This window comes from Artibeus jamaicensis, unplaced genomic scaffold (assembly GCF_021234435.1).
Source record: "Artibeus jamaicensis isolate MK-2021 breed Jamaican fruit bat unplaced genomic scaffold, CSHL_Jam_final contig_685, whole genome shotgun sequence".
NCBI classification, from domain to species: Eukaryota; Metazoa; Chordata; class Mammalia; order Chiroptera; family Phyllostomidae; genus Artibeus; species Artibeus jamaicensis.
In genome coordinates, this window is record NW_026521924.1 from 27,865,806 (window position 1) to 27,883,289 (window position 17,484).

The 17,484-nt window shown below is 40.4% G+C and overlaps 1 protein-coding gene across 15 annotated transcripts in view; it reads right to left on the reverse strand.

Moving 5' to 3' along the window:
* Positions 1 to 17,484, reverse strand: part of STAU1 (staufen double-stranded RNA binding protein 1) — a 50,860-nt gene that overhangs the window by 16,113 nt on the left and 17,263 nt on the right. For 5 of the 15 annotated variants that reach the window (XM_037164411.2, XM_037164410.2, XM_037164409.2 and 2 more), the window contains 2 exons: positions 11,420 to 11,558; positions 10,115 to 10,280 (listed from right to left, as the gene is read on the reverse strand). In XM_037164411.2, the coding sequence (XP_037020306.1) occupies positions 10,115 to 10,280; positions 11,420 to 11,520 (267 nt within the window). In that variant the 5' untranslated portion in view covers positions 11,521 to 11,558. Of the gene's footprint in view, positions 1 to 10,114; positions 10,281 to 11,419; positions 11,559 to 13,392; positions 13,598 to 14,683; positions 14,745 to 16,589; positions 16,715 to 17,484 lie in introns of those variants that run through there. The other 10 variants (XM_053671365.1, XM_053671364.1, XM_053671362.1 and 7 more) reach the window with 4 other exon arrangements.

The following is a 17,484-nucleotide window of genomic DNA, read 5'->3' on the forward strand; positions in this document are numbered from 1 at the left end:
ACACACACACAACCTGAACCTTCACCTTACACCATATACAAAAATTAACTCAAGACCTAAATGTAAGGGCAAAAACGATAAAAGTCTTAGAAAACAAATCAAGGAAAAGCTTCATAACACTGAATTTGGCAATGGTTTACTGGATGTAACACCAAAAGCACAGGCAACAAAATAAAAAAGAAATTGGACTTCATCAAAATTAGAAAGTTTTGTGCATCAAAGAACACTATAAACCGAATAAAGACAACCTACGGAATGTGAGAAAATATATGCAAATCATATACTTGATAAAGAATTAACACCCAGAACATAAAAAGAACTCCTACAAAACTCAACAACAACCCAACTCAAAAATAGGAAAAGGATTTGAATAAACATGTCTCCAAAGAAGATATGCAAATAGACAAAAAGCATGTGAAATGATGCTCAACATCACTTAGGAAATGCAAATCAAAACCACAATGAGATACCATTTCACCCCCATAAGAATGGCCACAAAATAGCAAGTGTTGGCAAAGGTGTGAAGGAATTGGAACCCTTGTACGTTGCTGCTGAGAATGTAAAATGGTACAAACTCTACAGAAAAGTTTGATGGTTTTTCAAAAAGTTAAACATAGATTTACAATGTGATCCAGCAATTCCACTTCTAGATATATACTCAAAAGAATTTAAAATAGGGACTCAGAGAGACACATGCTCACAGCATTATTCACAACAGCTAAAAGGTGAAAACCCAAACATCTGCCAAAAGACGAGCGGGTAAGCAACACATGAAATATTCATACAATGGAATACCATTCAGCCCCAAAAAGGAATGGAATTCTGACACACGCTACAACATGGATAAACCTTGAAAAATTATGACTGCAGTAAGCCAAACACCAACACCCACTCAGATGAGTGTCTGAATAGGCAAGTGCATGGAGACAGAAGTGGAACGGAGGTTACCCAGGGATGGGGATGAGACGGGGGCGTTACTGTTTAACAGGTACAGGAGTTTCCATGCGAAGTGGTAAAAAAGTTCTGAAAATGAATGATGGTGACAGCTGCACAACACTGAGAATATATTTAATGCCACGGAACAGTACACTTAAAAATGATTACAATGATAACCTTCTTTATGTATATTTTATCTTAATGGTTTTGAAAGCAACAGAAAAGTATGTGTTTCACATCAAATATTAACACACAGAAGACTGTCAAACTTTTGACAGCTATTTATTTGAAGACTATCCAGAGATTTTTTTTAATAAATGAGCTTTTAAAAAATGGTCCATTCTCATGCTCAGGAACTGTGTCAGTGAGAATGATCTCCTTATGTGCAACCAAAAAAAAGTCGGAAATAAACTAGGTGATGAGGCTGATATAAGACATCAATTGCCATGCATATATCCAAAGTTTTTATTTTTTGTTCATTATACCAACCCAATTTTTAATTTTTATTTTTTAATTTGACCTATTTTAAAGATGTAGAAAAATATGAATGTAACAGGCGACTGGATTTAGCAAATGTCAACACTAAGCACCACTGGCATTACTTATTTTTTTAAGGAACACAATGATGCGCTGCTGCTCTCCTGTCCGTGGCGGCGGGAACTACTGCTCTAAAACAAGACTGTGCCTTTCCCAGTCGTGTGTCTTTTTCAATGCATGGAAACAATATATGGTATAATTATGTGTTGTGAAAATTCACATAAACTATTTCAACTGATTGCCTTCATATTATAAAATTCAAACTTTTAAGTCTGCACTAATGAAATGCTATTTTTTTACTTACTAAGGTTCCACATAAGTCTGATAGGAAACAGTGATCTACTGGTGAATTGAGACTCCAGGCTGGTGGCTCTCAACCACAGCAGCATCAGAATCACTTGGGAGCTTCACAAAGACGGCTGTCGGAGCCCTGCCCCTGACAGGTGATTTCGAATTTTTGCAGGCAGGGCTTAGATACCGTTTTATGTACAATGTGTTTTTTAAGTCCCCAGGTGATTTTACTAGCAACCAGAGTTGAGATTCACTGCTCTAAGCCATTGCTTCCAAAGGAATTTCAATAGGGACAAAGCAGCCAGTAAAATAAAAATGCAAAAGAGGAAACAACGATATACATTTATTTGGAAGTGAGATCATGTTGCTCTTTTATGAAAATAATTTGGTATTATCTGAATTGGACAAAATGTTGCAATGGGGGAAGCAGCAAATGACTCAAAACAAATCCACAAACACCATTCCCAGTAAGATGGGGAAAGTGCAGTAGGCCCTTAGTCTTACCTTCATGAAGTGGGAATTACTGTTAACATCAATCCCATAGTGTATGGTTCAGCAATAAAATCTAGGCAACATTAAGAAAAGAAAAAAACACTCTGAACCATGCTTAACCCTCAGTATGCCAGGAAAAAATAGTCATCACCATTTACCATCTAACTTAAACTGTAGAAAAATGAAAAGGGTCTTTAAGTCATTTTACAAATAACATACAGAATAAAGGATAACAAAAATCATTCCAATATGAATTTAAAATAGCAAACCCAAGTTTTTATCCCAGGTTTGTAGTTTGGAAAGCACACGCACCTGAAATGGGTGAGGTCCATTTATGCAACTAAATGTTCATCAGCTGGCAACACCAGAACCCAGAGCATAGCCCACCTGGACCGACGCCCGATTCCAAACCCACCTCCAGTAGGTTCTAGCTCATCATGACTCCGATTCTTCTTGGAGCGGTATTATCAAATACTACTTTAGTAGTATTATCAGATACTACTTTTGAAACTCGTAATTTTGAGTTTCTCAAATTACAGAAGAACCACCGTCTTCGTGGTCCCATAACTAAAAAAATGGTGATGGGACCAGTTAAAATGGTTATAAACTCCTAGGAGAGATTAAGCTAATGATCTTTTTCATTATTGTATCGCTTATTTCTTTCCTATCATCTTTGTACACAAAACCTCCTTTTGCATTTGTCCACTTATTTTGTGGGCAGTGATTAAGAAATTCTGGTAGCCAAACAACACAAAAAATGAAAGAATGTTGTCACGCAAATTTTTTTTTTTTTAAATCAGCACAGGATGGTCTGGGTTCATGTTGCAAAATATTGTGACGAAGTTCTGCTGAATGACCAGAAGACAACGTGCATTTCCTTTTTCTGGACTGTACCACAAGACCGTATCATTCACTCACCGATTCTCGAGTAGGGGAAATGTATCTAAAGTATCATCTAAGACTCACAGTCTGAGATCGTCCTTAGACACCCAATCTCACCATCGCAACTGAGAGTGCAGGGTGCTACCTGCCTCTTTGCAGTCATCTTCCGATTTGTCTAATAATGGAAATGTCTCCCACTGTCAATTTCCTTCTTGTTGCCAGTAAGGATGGAAAGAGAAAAATTCTGAATTCTCGCCTGGATGCAATGAAAGCTAAAACAGTAAAAAGATGGTGTCTCTAGTCTTTTGTATCTTCTTGGCAGACAATATAGCACATCAGGAATGTGATAAGAACATTAAAGGATGATGCAATAATGACACTTATTTTATTACTATATCATCTGCCTAGGGGTTCCAAACACTCTTCCATTTTCTTACCATGTTAGTCTTGCTCACTATTTGGGGTTATACGGTGAACTGTACTGAAGTGGTATGGAGAGTGACAAACAGCAAAAATGTTCCACAACTAAAAAAATTAAGATTCCATGATGTAAAGATTTGTAAAAGGGTCTATGAACGCACATAATCAGTGTAACACAGAATAAATTTTATTCTAGTTTTTTAAAAACTGTATTTTTCTCTTTTCTTTCTAAAACCTCTAAAAAAGAACAGAAGTCATGCAATGTAAATCCTTACAGAGACTGGAAAAAAAGCTCAAAAATGAAAATTGAGTTCAAGGGACCCTGATCACATAATAAGGATTAAAGTCTCCCATTTTTGTTTTAGTTCTAACAAAGTATGTTCCTGGTCCAAGTGAAGACAAGGACTTGAGGCCAGGGAAAAACCTCAAACAGTACAATTTTTCTTTTTTAAGTCTGTGGTGCCGCAAGAAAACTTCTAAGTTTGTGCCGTGGCCCATGTGGCCCAGGTGGTTGGAGCACCATCCCAGGCACCGAAAGTTGGGGGGTCCGATTCCCCGTCAGGGTGTGTATGGGAGGCAACCAGTCAGTGTTTCTTCTGTCACATCAGTGTCTCTCTCTGTCCTTTCATCTCTCTCAAAATCAATAGAGATATATATTTTTTTAATTTTAAGTTTGACATAATCACCACACATGCGCATATGTGACTTTTTTGTTTAAACACGAACAGGATTACACTATATACATAACAACAGGTCTGGATCTTGATCCCCCCACTAAACAAATCATGGCCCTCCTTTCATGCACATGTACACAGATTTAACACCCTCGGACACTCCCTTCAGTAAGTGTACCCATTTAACCATTTCCCTCCTAATGGACATTCAGGCTAGCTCCTGTTTTTCTCTATTATAGATACTGTAACTAAGATCATTTTACTCCAGACAGCTCGGGACGACTAAATAAGTCATCCTTTATTAGCAAAAGCCTTAGATATAAAATAAAATAAAGGAAAAGTGCTGTCCCAACTCAGGAGCTCTGCATGAGCTGCTCCCTTGGCTGGGAAAGTACTTCCCTCCCCCTCTTCTTTTGCTCATTGTAATAGTCTCAGCTTAAATGACTTCCTCGGAAAGAACTTCTCTGAAGTATACCACCATGAGGCCACTCAAAACAAGGCATTTTATGCTCTCATAATACTTGCTTTTCCATCCTTGCACTCACTGCACTTTTGACGATACTAATGTTAGGGTCTGTGAGCTCCATTCAGCTCCACAGGGGAAGGGACGCAGTACGATGCCTGTCATCAAGAGACCCGACTGACTACACCTTGGAGACAGAAACTGCTACCTTGACTATGTTCCAGAGCAGATGAAACGATCCGCCACACAATCACATGCTCCGAAATTTTCAGTAGCAGACAATCTCCAACGCTGGCAGGCCACGGGCAAAAAAGTATGCTCACGCCCTGTTGGCAGAGTCCAAAACGGTACCATCTTCCTGATGGGGAACCGACCACATACATGACTGTGCAAGTCCACTTCTAGGATTGTGGTTCATGAAAATAGCCACAGAGACACACAAAGATTTAATTACAAGTGTTCTTCATGACCTATTTTATAACAGGAAAAACTGCAAACAAACTGAACAACCAAGCCTCTGTTGAAAAAAGAAACTGGTATGTGCACACCATGCAACACTTTACAGCCATTAAAAAGTGCTTAGATACACGCTGAACCTGAGTCCTCCATGGAACTAGTAAGTGGCACGATAACATATTCATGATAAGCACATGCGTGGAAAAAGTTGTTACTGTGCAATATAATCCTGTTTGTGTATTTACCTATATATGCACTGATACCTACTGAAATGTTTATGATTATCTACAAGTGGTAAATTTATAAACCATTTGTTTCTCATGTTGAGAATTTTAAAAAATTGTATCTCTCAAATGCATTACTTGTAAAAATATTCGAGTTATCTCTTTTTTTAAATCAAATTCCATTGCTTTATTTTTTTTAATGTTCTTAAGATTTTATTTATTTATCTTTAGAGGGGAAGGAAAGGAGAGAGGGAGAGAATATCAGTGTATGGTTGCCTTTCATGTGTCCCCTGCTGGGAACTGGCCTGCAACCCAGGCACGTTCCCTGACTGGGAATCGAACTTCGATTGGTTCACAGGCCCGCACTAAATCCACTGAGCTACACCAGCCAGGGCTCAAGTTATCTCTTGAAAATGTCTCTCTTTACCCACTAACCGCCCACCTGCTAAATGAGCAGTGGGCAGCTCATTTAGGTGGGAGGCCAAGTGTTTCATTTACTAGTTCAAAGAAAATGTTTTATCCATGTTAATGATTCTTGTTCCTGAGGGACTGCAAAGAAAATGTTTTATCTGTGTTAATGATTCTTATTCCTGAGGGACTGGCTAAGGCCAGTCCCTGAACCATTTCTGAAGGGCACTGTCTCTGCCTCCAACTACACATAATGAAGAGAAGGGGCAAAAGGGAGGAGACGAATGGCACGAGCAGATTGCAACTTTGTTCTCCAAAGAGCTCCTTACAGATGTGAGGTGAGCCCAGAAGGGCATGTCTACTACAGCCCCTGCCCACAGGCCTGAGCTAATAAGCACTGTTGCTCTTGGGAGTGAAGGAGTTTCCTTCACTTTCCCTGTCTGACAATCAACGGAGTACTTCCCAGGAGGACTCGAAGCAGGGATCTGCTTGGAAAGCACTGATAATACTTAGAACCTGTGGTTCCCAAACTCTGACCATGTTTTAGAATTACTCCAAGAGCACATGAAAATAGAAAAAAAGGCAAAAGACACACTCCTGGGTCTCACCCTAGACCTGCCATATTAGAATCATTGTGGGTTGGGCCAAAAGATTTTTTTTAAAAACTCCTCAAATGACTCTGAAACAGACAACCCACACACCAGTGATCAACGATCTTTTAACAACTGCTGGCTGGAAGGAACCAAGAAATACCTACTCCACCTGACTCCAATTAGATTAGCATCAAAGTCAAATCAAAAAATGAGAAGCCTCCACATAGGTGGAGACGCGATGCCTTCTCACACAACCAAGAGACAACTAAACATTAGCAACAGAAAACACAGCCAGAACACAGAAAATTGAACTTTTCGGAAGTCTGTTAACAACAAATTCTTCAGCCTGACTGGTAAGGGGCGAAACCAGCAGCTGGAGGAGCGGGATTGCACCAGAAAACTCGGTCAGACGGACTCAGGCGCGCAGAATCCAGGTGCAGGGTTGGACGTAGTGAGTGACCCAGCGAGCGACCAAGCGAGCAACCGCGGGGAAACAGCGAGGGAGCAGGGCTGCGGGTTGACTGTGGTCGCGCATTTGTGCCCGAATAGACAAGCGAGGGAGTGGGCGATTGGACCGAGACCCAGCGGGTCCCCGCGGCAAGCGGCAAGCCAGCAAGCGGCGGCAGAGGGCGCCGCCATTTCCCTGCTCTGACCCCGCCTCCACATACAGCGTCATAACCCAGCGACTCTGAGTGGCACTGCCCTGGTGAACCACCTGAGGCTCTGCTCCTCACCCAGCGGTGCGGGAAACAGCAGAGGGGGCCGCCATTTCCCCATTCTGACCACGCCCCCACATACAGTGTCACAACCTAGCAACCTGGGAGTCCAAGGCTCCGCTCCTCACACTTAAAGGACCCGAACAGACCAAAAATGGCTCAAGAAGATCTCAAAGCCCCAGAGCCTATAAATCTAAGCGATGAAGAAATAGCAAAACTCTCAGACGCACAGTTTAAAACACTGGTGATCAGGATCCTCACAGAACTGGTTGATTATACCCACAAATTAGACAAACATATGAAGGTGAAACTAATTGAAATGAATGGAATTGCACAGGGAACCAATAGCGATGAAAAGGAAACTGGGACTCAAATCAATGGAATGGACCAGAAAAAAGCAAATAATGGCCAAACAGAAAAGAGTGAAGAAGCAAGAATTCAAAAAAATGAGGAGAGACTTAGGAACCTCCAGGACATTTTTAAACGCTCCAACATCCGAATTATAGGGGTACCAGAAGGGGGAAAGGAACAGCCACCAGTGGAAAACTTATTTGAACAAATAATAAAGGAGAATTTCCCCAATCTGGCAAAGGAAATAGACTTCCAGGAAATCCAGGAAGCTCAGAGAGTCCCAAAGAAGTTGGACCCAAGAAGAAACATACCAAGGCACATCATCATTACATTAGCCAAGATTAAAATGAAGGAGAGAATCCTAGAAGCAGCAAGAGATAAGGGGACAGTCACCTACAAAGGAGTCCCCATCAGACTGTCAGCTGATTTCTCAAAAGAGACCTTACAGGCAAGAAGGGGCTGGAAAGAGGTATTCCAAGTCATGAAATCCAAAGACCTACAACCAAGATTGCTCTATCCAGCAAAACTTTCATTTAGAATGGAAGGACTGATAAAGTGCTTCTCAGATAAGATCAAATTCAAGGAGTTCATCATCACTGAGCCCTTATTATATGAAATGTTAAAGGGACTTATCTAAGAAAAAAGTTAAAAAAACATGAACAGTGAAAGGACAGCAAACTCACAGTTATTAAGAACCACACCTAAAACAAAAGCAAACTAAAAGGACAGCTAAATCAGGAGTGGAAACATAGAAATGAAGATCTCAAGGAGGGTTAGCAACAGGGGAGTGGGAGGAGGAGAAGGGGGGAGAAGGTACAGAAAATAAGTAGCATAGACAATAGACAGAAAATAGATGAGGGGGCAAGAATAGTATGGGAAATATAGAATCTAAAGAACTTGAGACACATGGTCATAAACTAAAGGGGGGGTAATGGGGATGGGGAGGTAGGATGGAGGGAAATGAAGGGGGGAATAGAACAACTGTAATGGCATAATCAATAAAAAATAAATTAAAAAAAAAAATGAGAAGCCTCCATAATGCCCCAAATTACACTAGCTTTGGTGTTTTACCAAATCTCACCATTGAAAAGCTCATCCTATTAACTTCGCTAAATCCCCCTCTTCTAAGTTATAGTCCATTCTCTTTTACTGGGTCTGCAGAGACACTGGAAAGAGATCATCTCTGTAAAAATGTGTGATTACACTAGAAGATAGAAATGCACTGTAATGAATCAACCTCCCCGTCCACGTGTGGCCAGCCCTGGAGAACAGTCTCAGGACGAGAGAGCGCAGCAGGCACCTGCTAAGGGTCCCCTTGGGCTCATACCTATCATCAAACATTCAGACAATGTTCTGTGCAAGACTTTATTTGTGAACTTGTTCCTCGAACAGGAAAAATCAAATGCTTCCCAGAGATATTTTCAGATGGCATCCATGCCATGATTCAATAGAACCACGAAGTCTCCATGTTTTCTGCTCAATGAGTTTCTTTTGCAGCTATGGCAGTTAGACTCTGCCTCATCAGAGGTATTCACTAGGCTTTGGCCCCTTGGTGGCACAGAGTCACTGATTTCCTAAGACCCAGATTCCTATTTAGTCACAGAAAGTTAAAAATCCTTTTCCTATTGTGGTAGTGTTAAAACACGACCCAAGTTCTCCTATACTCCTCTCCTCTAGAAGGAGTGTTCTCAATACTACAAATGTACTAAAACCCACGGAACTTAAAAGTGGTTAAAATTGTAAATTTTTATGATGTGAATGTAACCTGAATTTTTTAAAAATGAGATTCTTTATCTCCTCCTTTTGAATGTGGGCTATGTGCCCGTCTGACCTAGAGAATAAGGCAGAAGTGGTGCTGTGCTGATCTCTGAGCCCAGACCTTACAAAACACTGGCAGCTGCTTCCCTTTTCTCGTCTTCTAGGATGCTCCCTCTCGGCACCCAGCCACCAGACCATGCGGATGTGTAAGCAGCCTTTACACAGGTCAACTAAGAGGGGAACTGAAGTCTCTGAGCCACAGCCCCCACTTAATTCCCAGCCAACAGCCGGAAGACAGCCAGCAATGCCCCACTAGCCGTGTGAGGGAGCCAACTTGAAAGTGGACTCTGCAGCTCCTGCACAGCTGCCTAGCCATAGCTGTGTGGAGCAGACACGGTCTCCCAGCCAAGCCTCAACCCAAAGTCGGATTCATGAGCAAAGTACCTTAGATGTTTAAGCCACTAAGTTTTGTGATGCTTTGTTGTGCAGCAACAGATAGCTGGTAGTTGAATATAACAAAGAGTGACTACTCAAAAATGGCTTCAGAAACCTGGCACCATAAATCACAATAGATTCTGACAAGCATGACCTTTAGCACCACAGAATTCATCCATGCATGTTCTTCACAATTCAACTGAGTCACAATCTTTCTAACATTCTTTCTAACATGTTCACTAAAAACTATGCCACGGACTGAAAAAGAAGGCATCTTTCTTGCTAAGAAAATTTTTACAGGGAAGAAAAAAGGCAAGAAAGCTACCAGAATACAAAACCTTGTAAGCTATCAAACAACGAAAGTCACGGACAGTTTTCAATGCCCCCCCCTTAGAAAAGGCAACTTGAGGCGATGTCTTCCACGCCACCCTGCTCGGCCCCGCAGTGCGGAGGAGCTCCAGCTCTGCTCTCTCCTTACCTCCAGCCTCTCGGGCGGGGGCTCGTTCTGCAGGATCCTCAAAGCTTTCGCAGCAGCATCGTGTTTCGCAGCCTGTCTCGTTTTTCCTTTCCCGTTAAATTGCTGTCCTCCCACAGAAAGTTCAACTTGATAAAGTAAGGGTGGTACTGGAAATGGGTAAAAGTACCTGAAAATAAAAGGAGGTGAAGAAATTAGTCTCGGATCGATGAGTCACCCATACATTCTCTGGAAAATTCCAGGTATTTCCTCCATCATGGGTCCTAACTGTATTAGTGTTTGCTGGCCAACGAGGTCCTCATCATATACGCAGAGTAAATTTACTCTGGATTAGAAATGTCACACAGTATTTACAAAACCTAAAATGGATTAGGCTTTGGCAGAATGAGAAAACTTAACTTGCTCTGCTTTCTCATATCTGAGAGTCACACTTGTGTTGTCACACAAAAGGCTAGGAATTGTTAAACAGAAGTCCTTTCAAAAGGACCCTCATTTCTGCAAGTCCCAACAGCTTACAGCCTGGCAGAGGCTGGGCTATAAACTTCAGAGTTTGTATTTTTCAAATGGCTTTGGTTGTCCCCAACCCCAAGTAGGGCAGGGAAATAAAGACTTCCAACTACGATCATTACTCTATCCATTAATGGCTTATGACTGAGAGCAGAAGGTTTTTAGCACGTGGCATTTTCGGATTTCCATGAGGATTGTTTTTACACCTGTGTGCCAAGGCTATTTACGAAGCACGTAAGTTCAAATGTCAAAAGGTTCCCAGTAAATAATAATCAGGAAATCAGTAAATGCTGAGAATCGCAGTACTGTGGGACTCATGTTCATAATCAAATGACTCAGTTACACAAAGCAGGGCAATCTTCAACAAGACCACTTGGGGGCACAAGACACACTGCCTACGAGGAACATGCTCAGGCCCTTTCCAACAACAGGAGATAAAAGAACATCAAGATATATTCCAGAGACACCAACACAATGAAAACTGACTTCAACATGTGGCAAGCCAAAATGACCAAATCATCATGTGCTCCACAATCTATAGATTTCACTATTCTTTGTAAAAGGTCAGATGGCCCTGGACGGGGTAGCTCAGTTGGTTAGAGCATTGTCCCAATACACCAAGGTTGTGGGTTTGATCCCCAGTCAGGGCACATACAAGAGTCAATCAATGAATGCATCAATAACTGGAACAACAAATCAATGTTTCTCTTCCTCTCTTCTCCCGCTACCCCGCTCTCTCTCAAAAATTAATTTTTTAAAAAATTAGATAAATCTTCACCTCTATTTAAAACACATACATACCTTGGGGGATAAGCACCTCCTCTCATATTGTAGTTATAGGTGGACTGCATCCGAGAGTAAGGGTCAACGGGTTTGTACATTGGTTTTTTTCCAAGTTTCATGCACAGTGCATTTAGCTCTACAGTAGGGGTTATGCTTTCTGCAACACAGAATTAACACAAGAACTGTTTTTCCTTTTCTGACATGAGAATGATAGTAAAAAAAATTTTTTTAAAGAGCATGCTTTTAATTAATTGGATTCATGATACACTTCATGAAAGGATCTATATATTGCACTGCTAGGCATCGGGTGAGGAAATCCAAGAATCTGCTGTGATCTCTAGATATTAATACACAAAATGTATTATGGGGCTATTAAAGGGAGCAGCAATTCAACACAATATGTTATCAGTGAAAGCCACACATTCCAGTCTCCAGAAATAAGTTCCAGTACATATCTATCAACTTCCATGATTAAAAAATCCGGGTGACTGCCCAAGTCATTTTACTGTTTGGGAACACTTAAACCACTGTAACTGGCTGTACTGACTTACTGGGTAATTGGCTTACACTTAGAAGTATGTTTGTACATACTTTTTCATAGAACAATGCATTTATTAAGTACTAACTGGGCGCAAAGCACTGTGCTAATAAGCTTGGGGGACAATTCTTGTCCCAGAGAAGCTCAAAGAACACAAAATACACTCAAAGAGCTACAATGCAACCGGAGGTGTAATAAAGGCAAGTGTTGAATCACTGAGAAGGAGACAAGTAAATTCTATTTGAAGAAGTCAGATGAGATCCACAAAATATTCAGATACTTCCATTCTCACTATTTATACTAGGATTTAACCAATCATGTAGTAATAATACTTGTTAGGAAAAATTAGTTGTTTTTACATACAACAGGACAAGTGTATCTTGGGTTACCCCAGAATTCTAAGCTTTAGAGAACATATACTACTCATTTTCCAATTTTTTATAATTTCATCCAATTCATAAACCTTTAAAGAAAACCAACCTGGAAGGATTAGTGTCAGTGTACAACCACATTTAAAAGCAACACTTTCATATCAAACACAGAACAACACTAGCAATGGCAAAGTTCAATTTAAATGTGCACACAAATCCACTTTAAAACGCCTCTGTGGGACATTATATACAGGACAGTAAAAATGACTTGATTCTGTACTGTCACTGGTCTAACTAAATTTAGTGCATAAATCAAATGTATAAGAATACCTTCAGGTTTGCAAAATTAGAGGGTCACATGAATAACCAACTCTTTTCTACCTAACATCAGAATTATATTTTTATATAATTCATATAGTTACATTGAAATATAATCTGAATCACTGAAGAGAATTTGATCTGACATCAAATTTATCTGCAGTAGAGAATGAATTTAAAGACGTAATACCACAAGAAAATCAAAAGCAATGAGAAAGGTGTGATCAAGGCCTCCCTGGGGTGACCTCAGGCACTGGAGGGGTGATGGCCAAAACACCACTCCTCCCACAGCCACCAGGACAGTGGTTCCCAACTTCCCAGCAGACACCCTTCTTTATTAGTCTTCTCTCACTTGGTTCCCTTGTTGGAAGAGATATTATCTACTGATTTGAACTTATTTTCTCATTCTTTTTAAAGATAGGAGGCACATTAATTGACAATTAGAATTTCTGATCAACATGTTATAATCACTATTAGCACAGAGGTGAAATGATTCCAGCTAAACCTGTGTTCTTGGCACTCTGCACACCCTAACAAGGAAAAACATGTATTGTCACTGAGCTTTTCTGAAATCTTAGAAATTGTGTGGTGACGCCCCCCACCGTCCATGACTGCCTCTCCAGATTGTCAGGAATCAAGGGACCATAGATTGGGAACTACTGCTTCAGAGTCAGGATAAGCATTTGCCACTGGTAGTGTGGAATCTGTGCTTTCAAAACCAACACGTTAGTTAGAAAGAATTCACATACATACTAAATGGGTACCTCTTGACACACTTTTGAAAGGAACCTGTCTTGGCCCACGCATAATACCTGGATTCCTTCCTTCGCTACGAAAAGGGCGGACTATGGGTCTAGGAAATTTTGTTCCTTCCAAAGCTTTGGCAGCAGCTGTGTGTTGGGCTTTTTTAATACTACTTCCTTCAGCTTCCCAGTGCTGATCTCCAAGTGTTAGCTGTACTGTAAACACCTACAAATGAAAATTGTGAGCTCTCAATTCATGAAACCTGATGTTGACTGTAATATGTCACTTGGACCTTGAACATTTTTTATGGTCATGGTTTAAAAGGCCTGGCCATTATGTTGGTAATTTACCCTATCACCACCTTCTTTGTTTTTACAAACACAAAAAGAGAGACAGAGACAGAGAGAGATCTATATCTATGTAGATATAGATATAGATATAGATAAAACTAGTAATGGATAATACTCCATGAAAAAACTGTTTGAAGGATGGGAGTAAGTACACAGGTTTTAAAATGTTTTCTTATTAAAACATTAGACACATTTGGAAGCCATCCAAATAACAACTGTCTTCCAATTACTTCTCATGGAGGAAATTTAGCAAACTTGATGCAGACACACAACATCTCACACAAGTTAAGACAATACTTGTTTTAATGTAATGTGCTTGTGGACTCCTTTCTGAAAACACAACCCCAGTAGGACAAAAACCTGAATCGATTTGGGAATGTCAGCCAGGTTGTAAAATGTTGCATTTCACTTTCTTAAGACTGCACTATTCAGACGCTGCCTCCACTTGCAAAAGAAAATCAAATCTATAGCAAGCAAAGAGCTAAAAAACGGTTTTTAATTCAATTCTAAGGAAGCACCCAAAACAGCTAATTTCGTTCTCGACAAATGGCAAGCCTCTTTTTCCCCTTTAAGTATAAAGGTAACTCCATTCCACTCTTAAAATTAAGTTATATTAATGCTATTAGTATTGAAGTAATATTGTCAGAAAACGATCACCCATCGGAGCACTGTGATTCATCAATTTTGCTGTGCATTTGAGTAACAACTAGGTAAAATAAACAAGGCCAGAGATTTCAAATAAATAACATGAGGGACAACTGAGCATGTCTAATTTTAATAATCTCCCAAAATGATCCTGATGCACTCCAAAGTTTGACGCCCCCTATTTGGAGCTTTTATCTTCCCGATTTTATCACTGAGTATCACTTTATTTCATTTAAAACAATGCACATGAGAAATGTTGATTTCTTTAGGTCTAGGTCACTTCAGTGCAGTGCCTAAAGGGACGGGGGCAACTTGCCTTCACAGCTGATTTTTCTTGTAGGTCTTAACTTCAGGATTCCCTCAGTGCACAGCTTCCACTAAAGGGGGAAAAAAAGGAAAGATTCCTTCACCCCCCCCCCGAAACATGAGGGGTCCCCTGTATTGATGCTGCAGGTCACAAGGTTAGTCATTTTAAGCACCAATAGTGCGAACACAGGCCCCTGGCTGGCCTGCAAGGTCTGAGCAGAAGCCTGCAATGCTGTGCAAGCCCTGGGTCATGTTCGTGGTCCTTTCATGAAAGACACTGAAGGGGGAGATGCTAAGAAAACAAAATTAAGAGTTAATTCCATTAAGTCTTGCCTTTCTCCAGGACCTCACTCATCCAGCGGCTGTCTCCCTCTGCTGCCTCTGTGTGGACGACTGGTAACAAGTTAGAATCTTGGTTTTGACAGCATTAAGAGTACACCAGACCTTGACTTTTTAAATAGTCTTAACGGTCATCTAGGAGGGAATAACTTTTGCACTTCGAATGATTTGTAGGTTTTAAGAAAACACAGCTATAGGTTAGACACACAGCCAAATTACCTAAAGTACTGAAGTTGAAGAGAGAAAATACATACTTTAAAAATACCAAAACAGTTTATAAAGGGAATCCCAAAGTTAAGGTCTGCAAAAAAAATCCTGTAGAAGAAACAGAATAATGATAAAAAATGAGTAATTGCCTGCTGAAAATAAAAAAAAAAATTCAAATTATGCTTTAGAATAATGTTAAACTAGCTTCGAGTGAGTGGAAACTTCGTTTTTTCTTAAATACATATTGCTTGATAGTAATAGCTACCATTTCTCAAGCATGTAATAAACACCGAGCATTGTGTTCTACACTTTGACATATATTCTCTCATTTAGTTTTCACACGAGGCCTATTTGGTAGGTATTATTATGCCCACTTTACAGATGAGGAAACAGGTTCAAAAAAATTATAACTTGTTCAAGGTCACACAGCTAGTAAGAGGCTAGGGTTCAAACCCAGATCTGTCCTCAAAGGCCACTTACCTAACTGCCCTATTTATGATAGCGATTGGTGTTATTTCTAGTCAGATGAAATAAGAAACCTGGTATCATTTAGGGCTTGAGGTTTGCATGTCAAGAAAAATGAGGCATAGACGGTAAGTAACTCACCCTTAATTGTATGTTACTACAGGGCTAGGATCAGAAACAGGAGGCCAAATCCCTCACCTCTCATACTGTAACTACTCAAACTACATCATGCTCTCATACTACAGCAGCAAAAGATAAAGCCAGATATGCAAACATTTAAGTTCCAAGATCTGCATTAGCATGAATATCAAACAACCTTAAAGGACTGAATTTCTGATAAACAAATAGTAAAATATTCAAATTATAATCAGTCTTTCAATTTCTAAGGGGAATGATGAGGAAAACTGACACCAGAGACAATCTAGGGTAGTCACTTTGGGACTGATTTCTACCTCTCATCTTCGAACCTTTACCTGGTGACTAACAAATAGCAAAACTGATCTCGGGTTCACCCCTCCTTGCTCAGTCTAAGGTACACATGCAAACAAGCAGGAAAGGAGCCAAAGGGAGGCTGCAGCCACAAGGGCCAGGGCCTGGCAAACTCATAGGGATTCATTCACAGGTGCTTGAGAACTGTCTTTATTCAGAATCCTAAACTACCATACACTAAATGGAGCTTTAAAAGTCAAATATCCTAAACAGAAGTATATCTTTTATTTAACCCATTCTACAAGGATAAAAAAGGAAGTAACTTGCCAAAATTCTATACTTTTACATCTCTTTAAAATAACCTCAGCAGTCTGAAATACATATTCTGAATCACAGCACCACTTGCAACAGTATAAAAAAAGACAGAAAACATTCCTGGTGGGTTATAAATGCACAAGCAGTATGACAATATTTACCTTACAGTGAGCCGGACCTTGCTCACGCAAAAGCTTATACTCAGGCTGAATCTTGTTGAAACGGGCTAACTCATTCACAAGACACATTGGGGTTTTCTCTTTGGGGTGTGCCATGCTAGAAGGAACTGAAAAATAACGTAAGAGCATTGAAGTCAAGTATACAGACTGCTGCTCTCCTATGGATATGAAAAAAGAGGGAAAGCAAACTGAAGGTCTAAGGATTTAGAGCAGCAGTGATGCAAATCTGCAAACCACACTGGGGCACGTTCCTGAAGACAGCTGGGATCTTTTCTGAACCAGTTAAGGCCAGGACACCTAGGAGAGGATGTCTTTAAAGAGAGAGAATAGAAGTCATGGGAATAACTAAACCATGGCAGGCAGGCAAGACCTAAAATCAGATGAAGCACTGCTATTACAACCAACCAAGGGAATAACAAGGTCTTTTGAACAGATACCACAACAGCTGTCAGCTGTATTCTGTTCGTTATTTCACAAAATGCAACATGCCGACACCATCTCTCAAACAATAAATGTCGATTTCCACGCACTGAACTTCTCATTACTGGGTGTCCCTAGTCTGATCTCCAGAGGCTGCCATCCTCAGACCTTACCTATTTCTGAAAATCATAAAAGGAAAATACAAAATGGCCTTGGTGGGCAGGAGCTTTACAAAGTCAACAGGACGTAACTATAAGACATATTAGAAATAAAAGCAATAAACCCCAGAGGACTGAAATAGTTGGTGCCATTGCCTTTTAAGACGGTCTCAAACGGCAAATGTGGGGGAAGTCAAATCTCTAGGGACTATGACAAGTCAAGAATGCTGTAGGCTACCTGGCAAGCGGGTCCGACGATGTCTAGAACCCTGCAGCTCAGAGTGGGGCAAGCTCTAAGA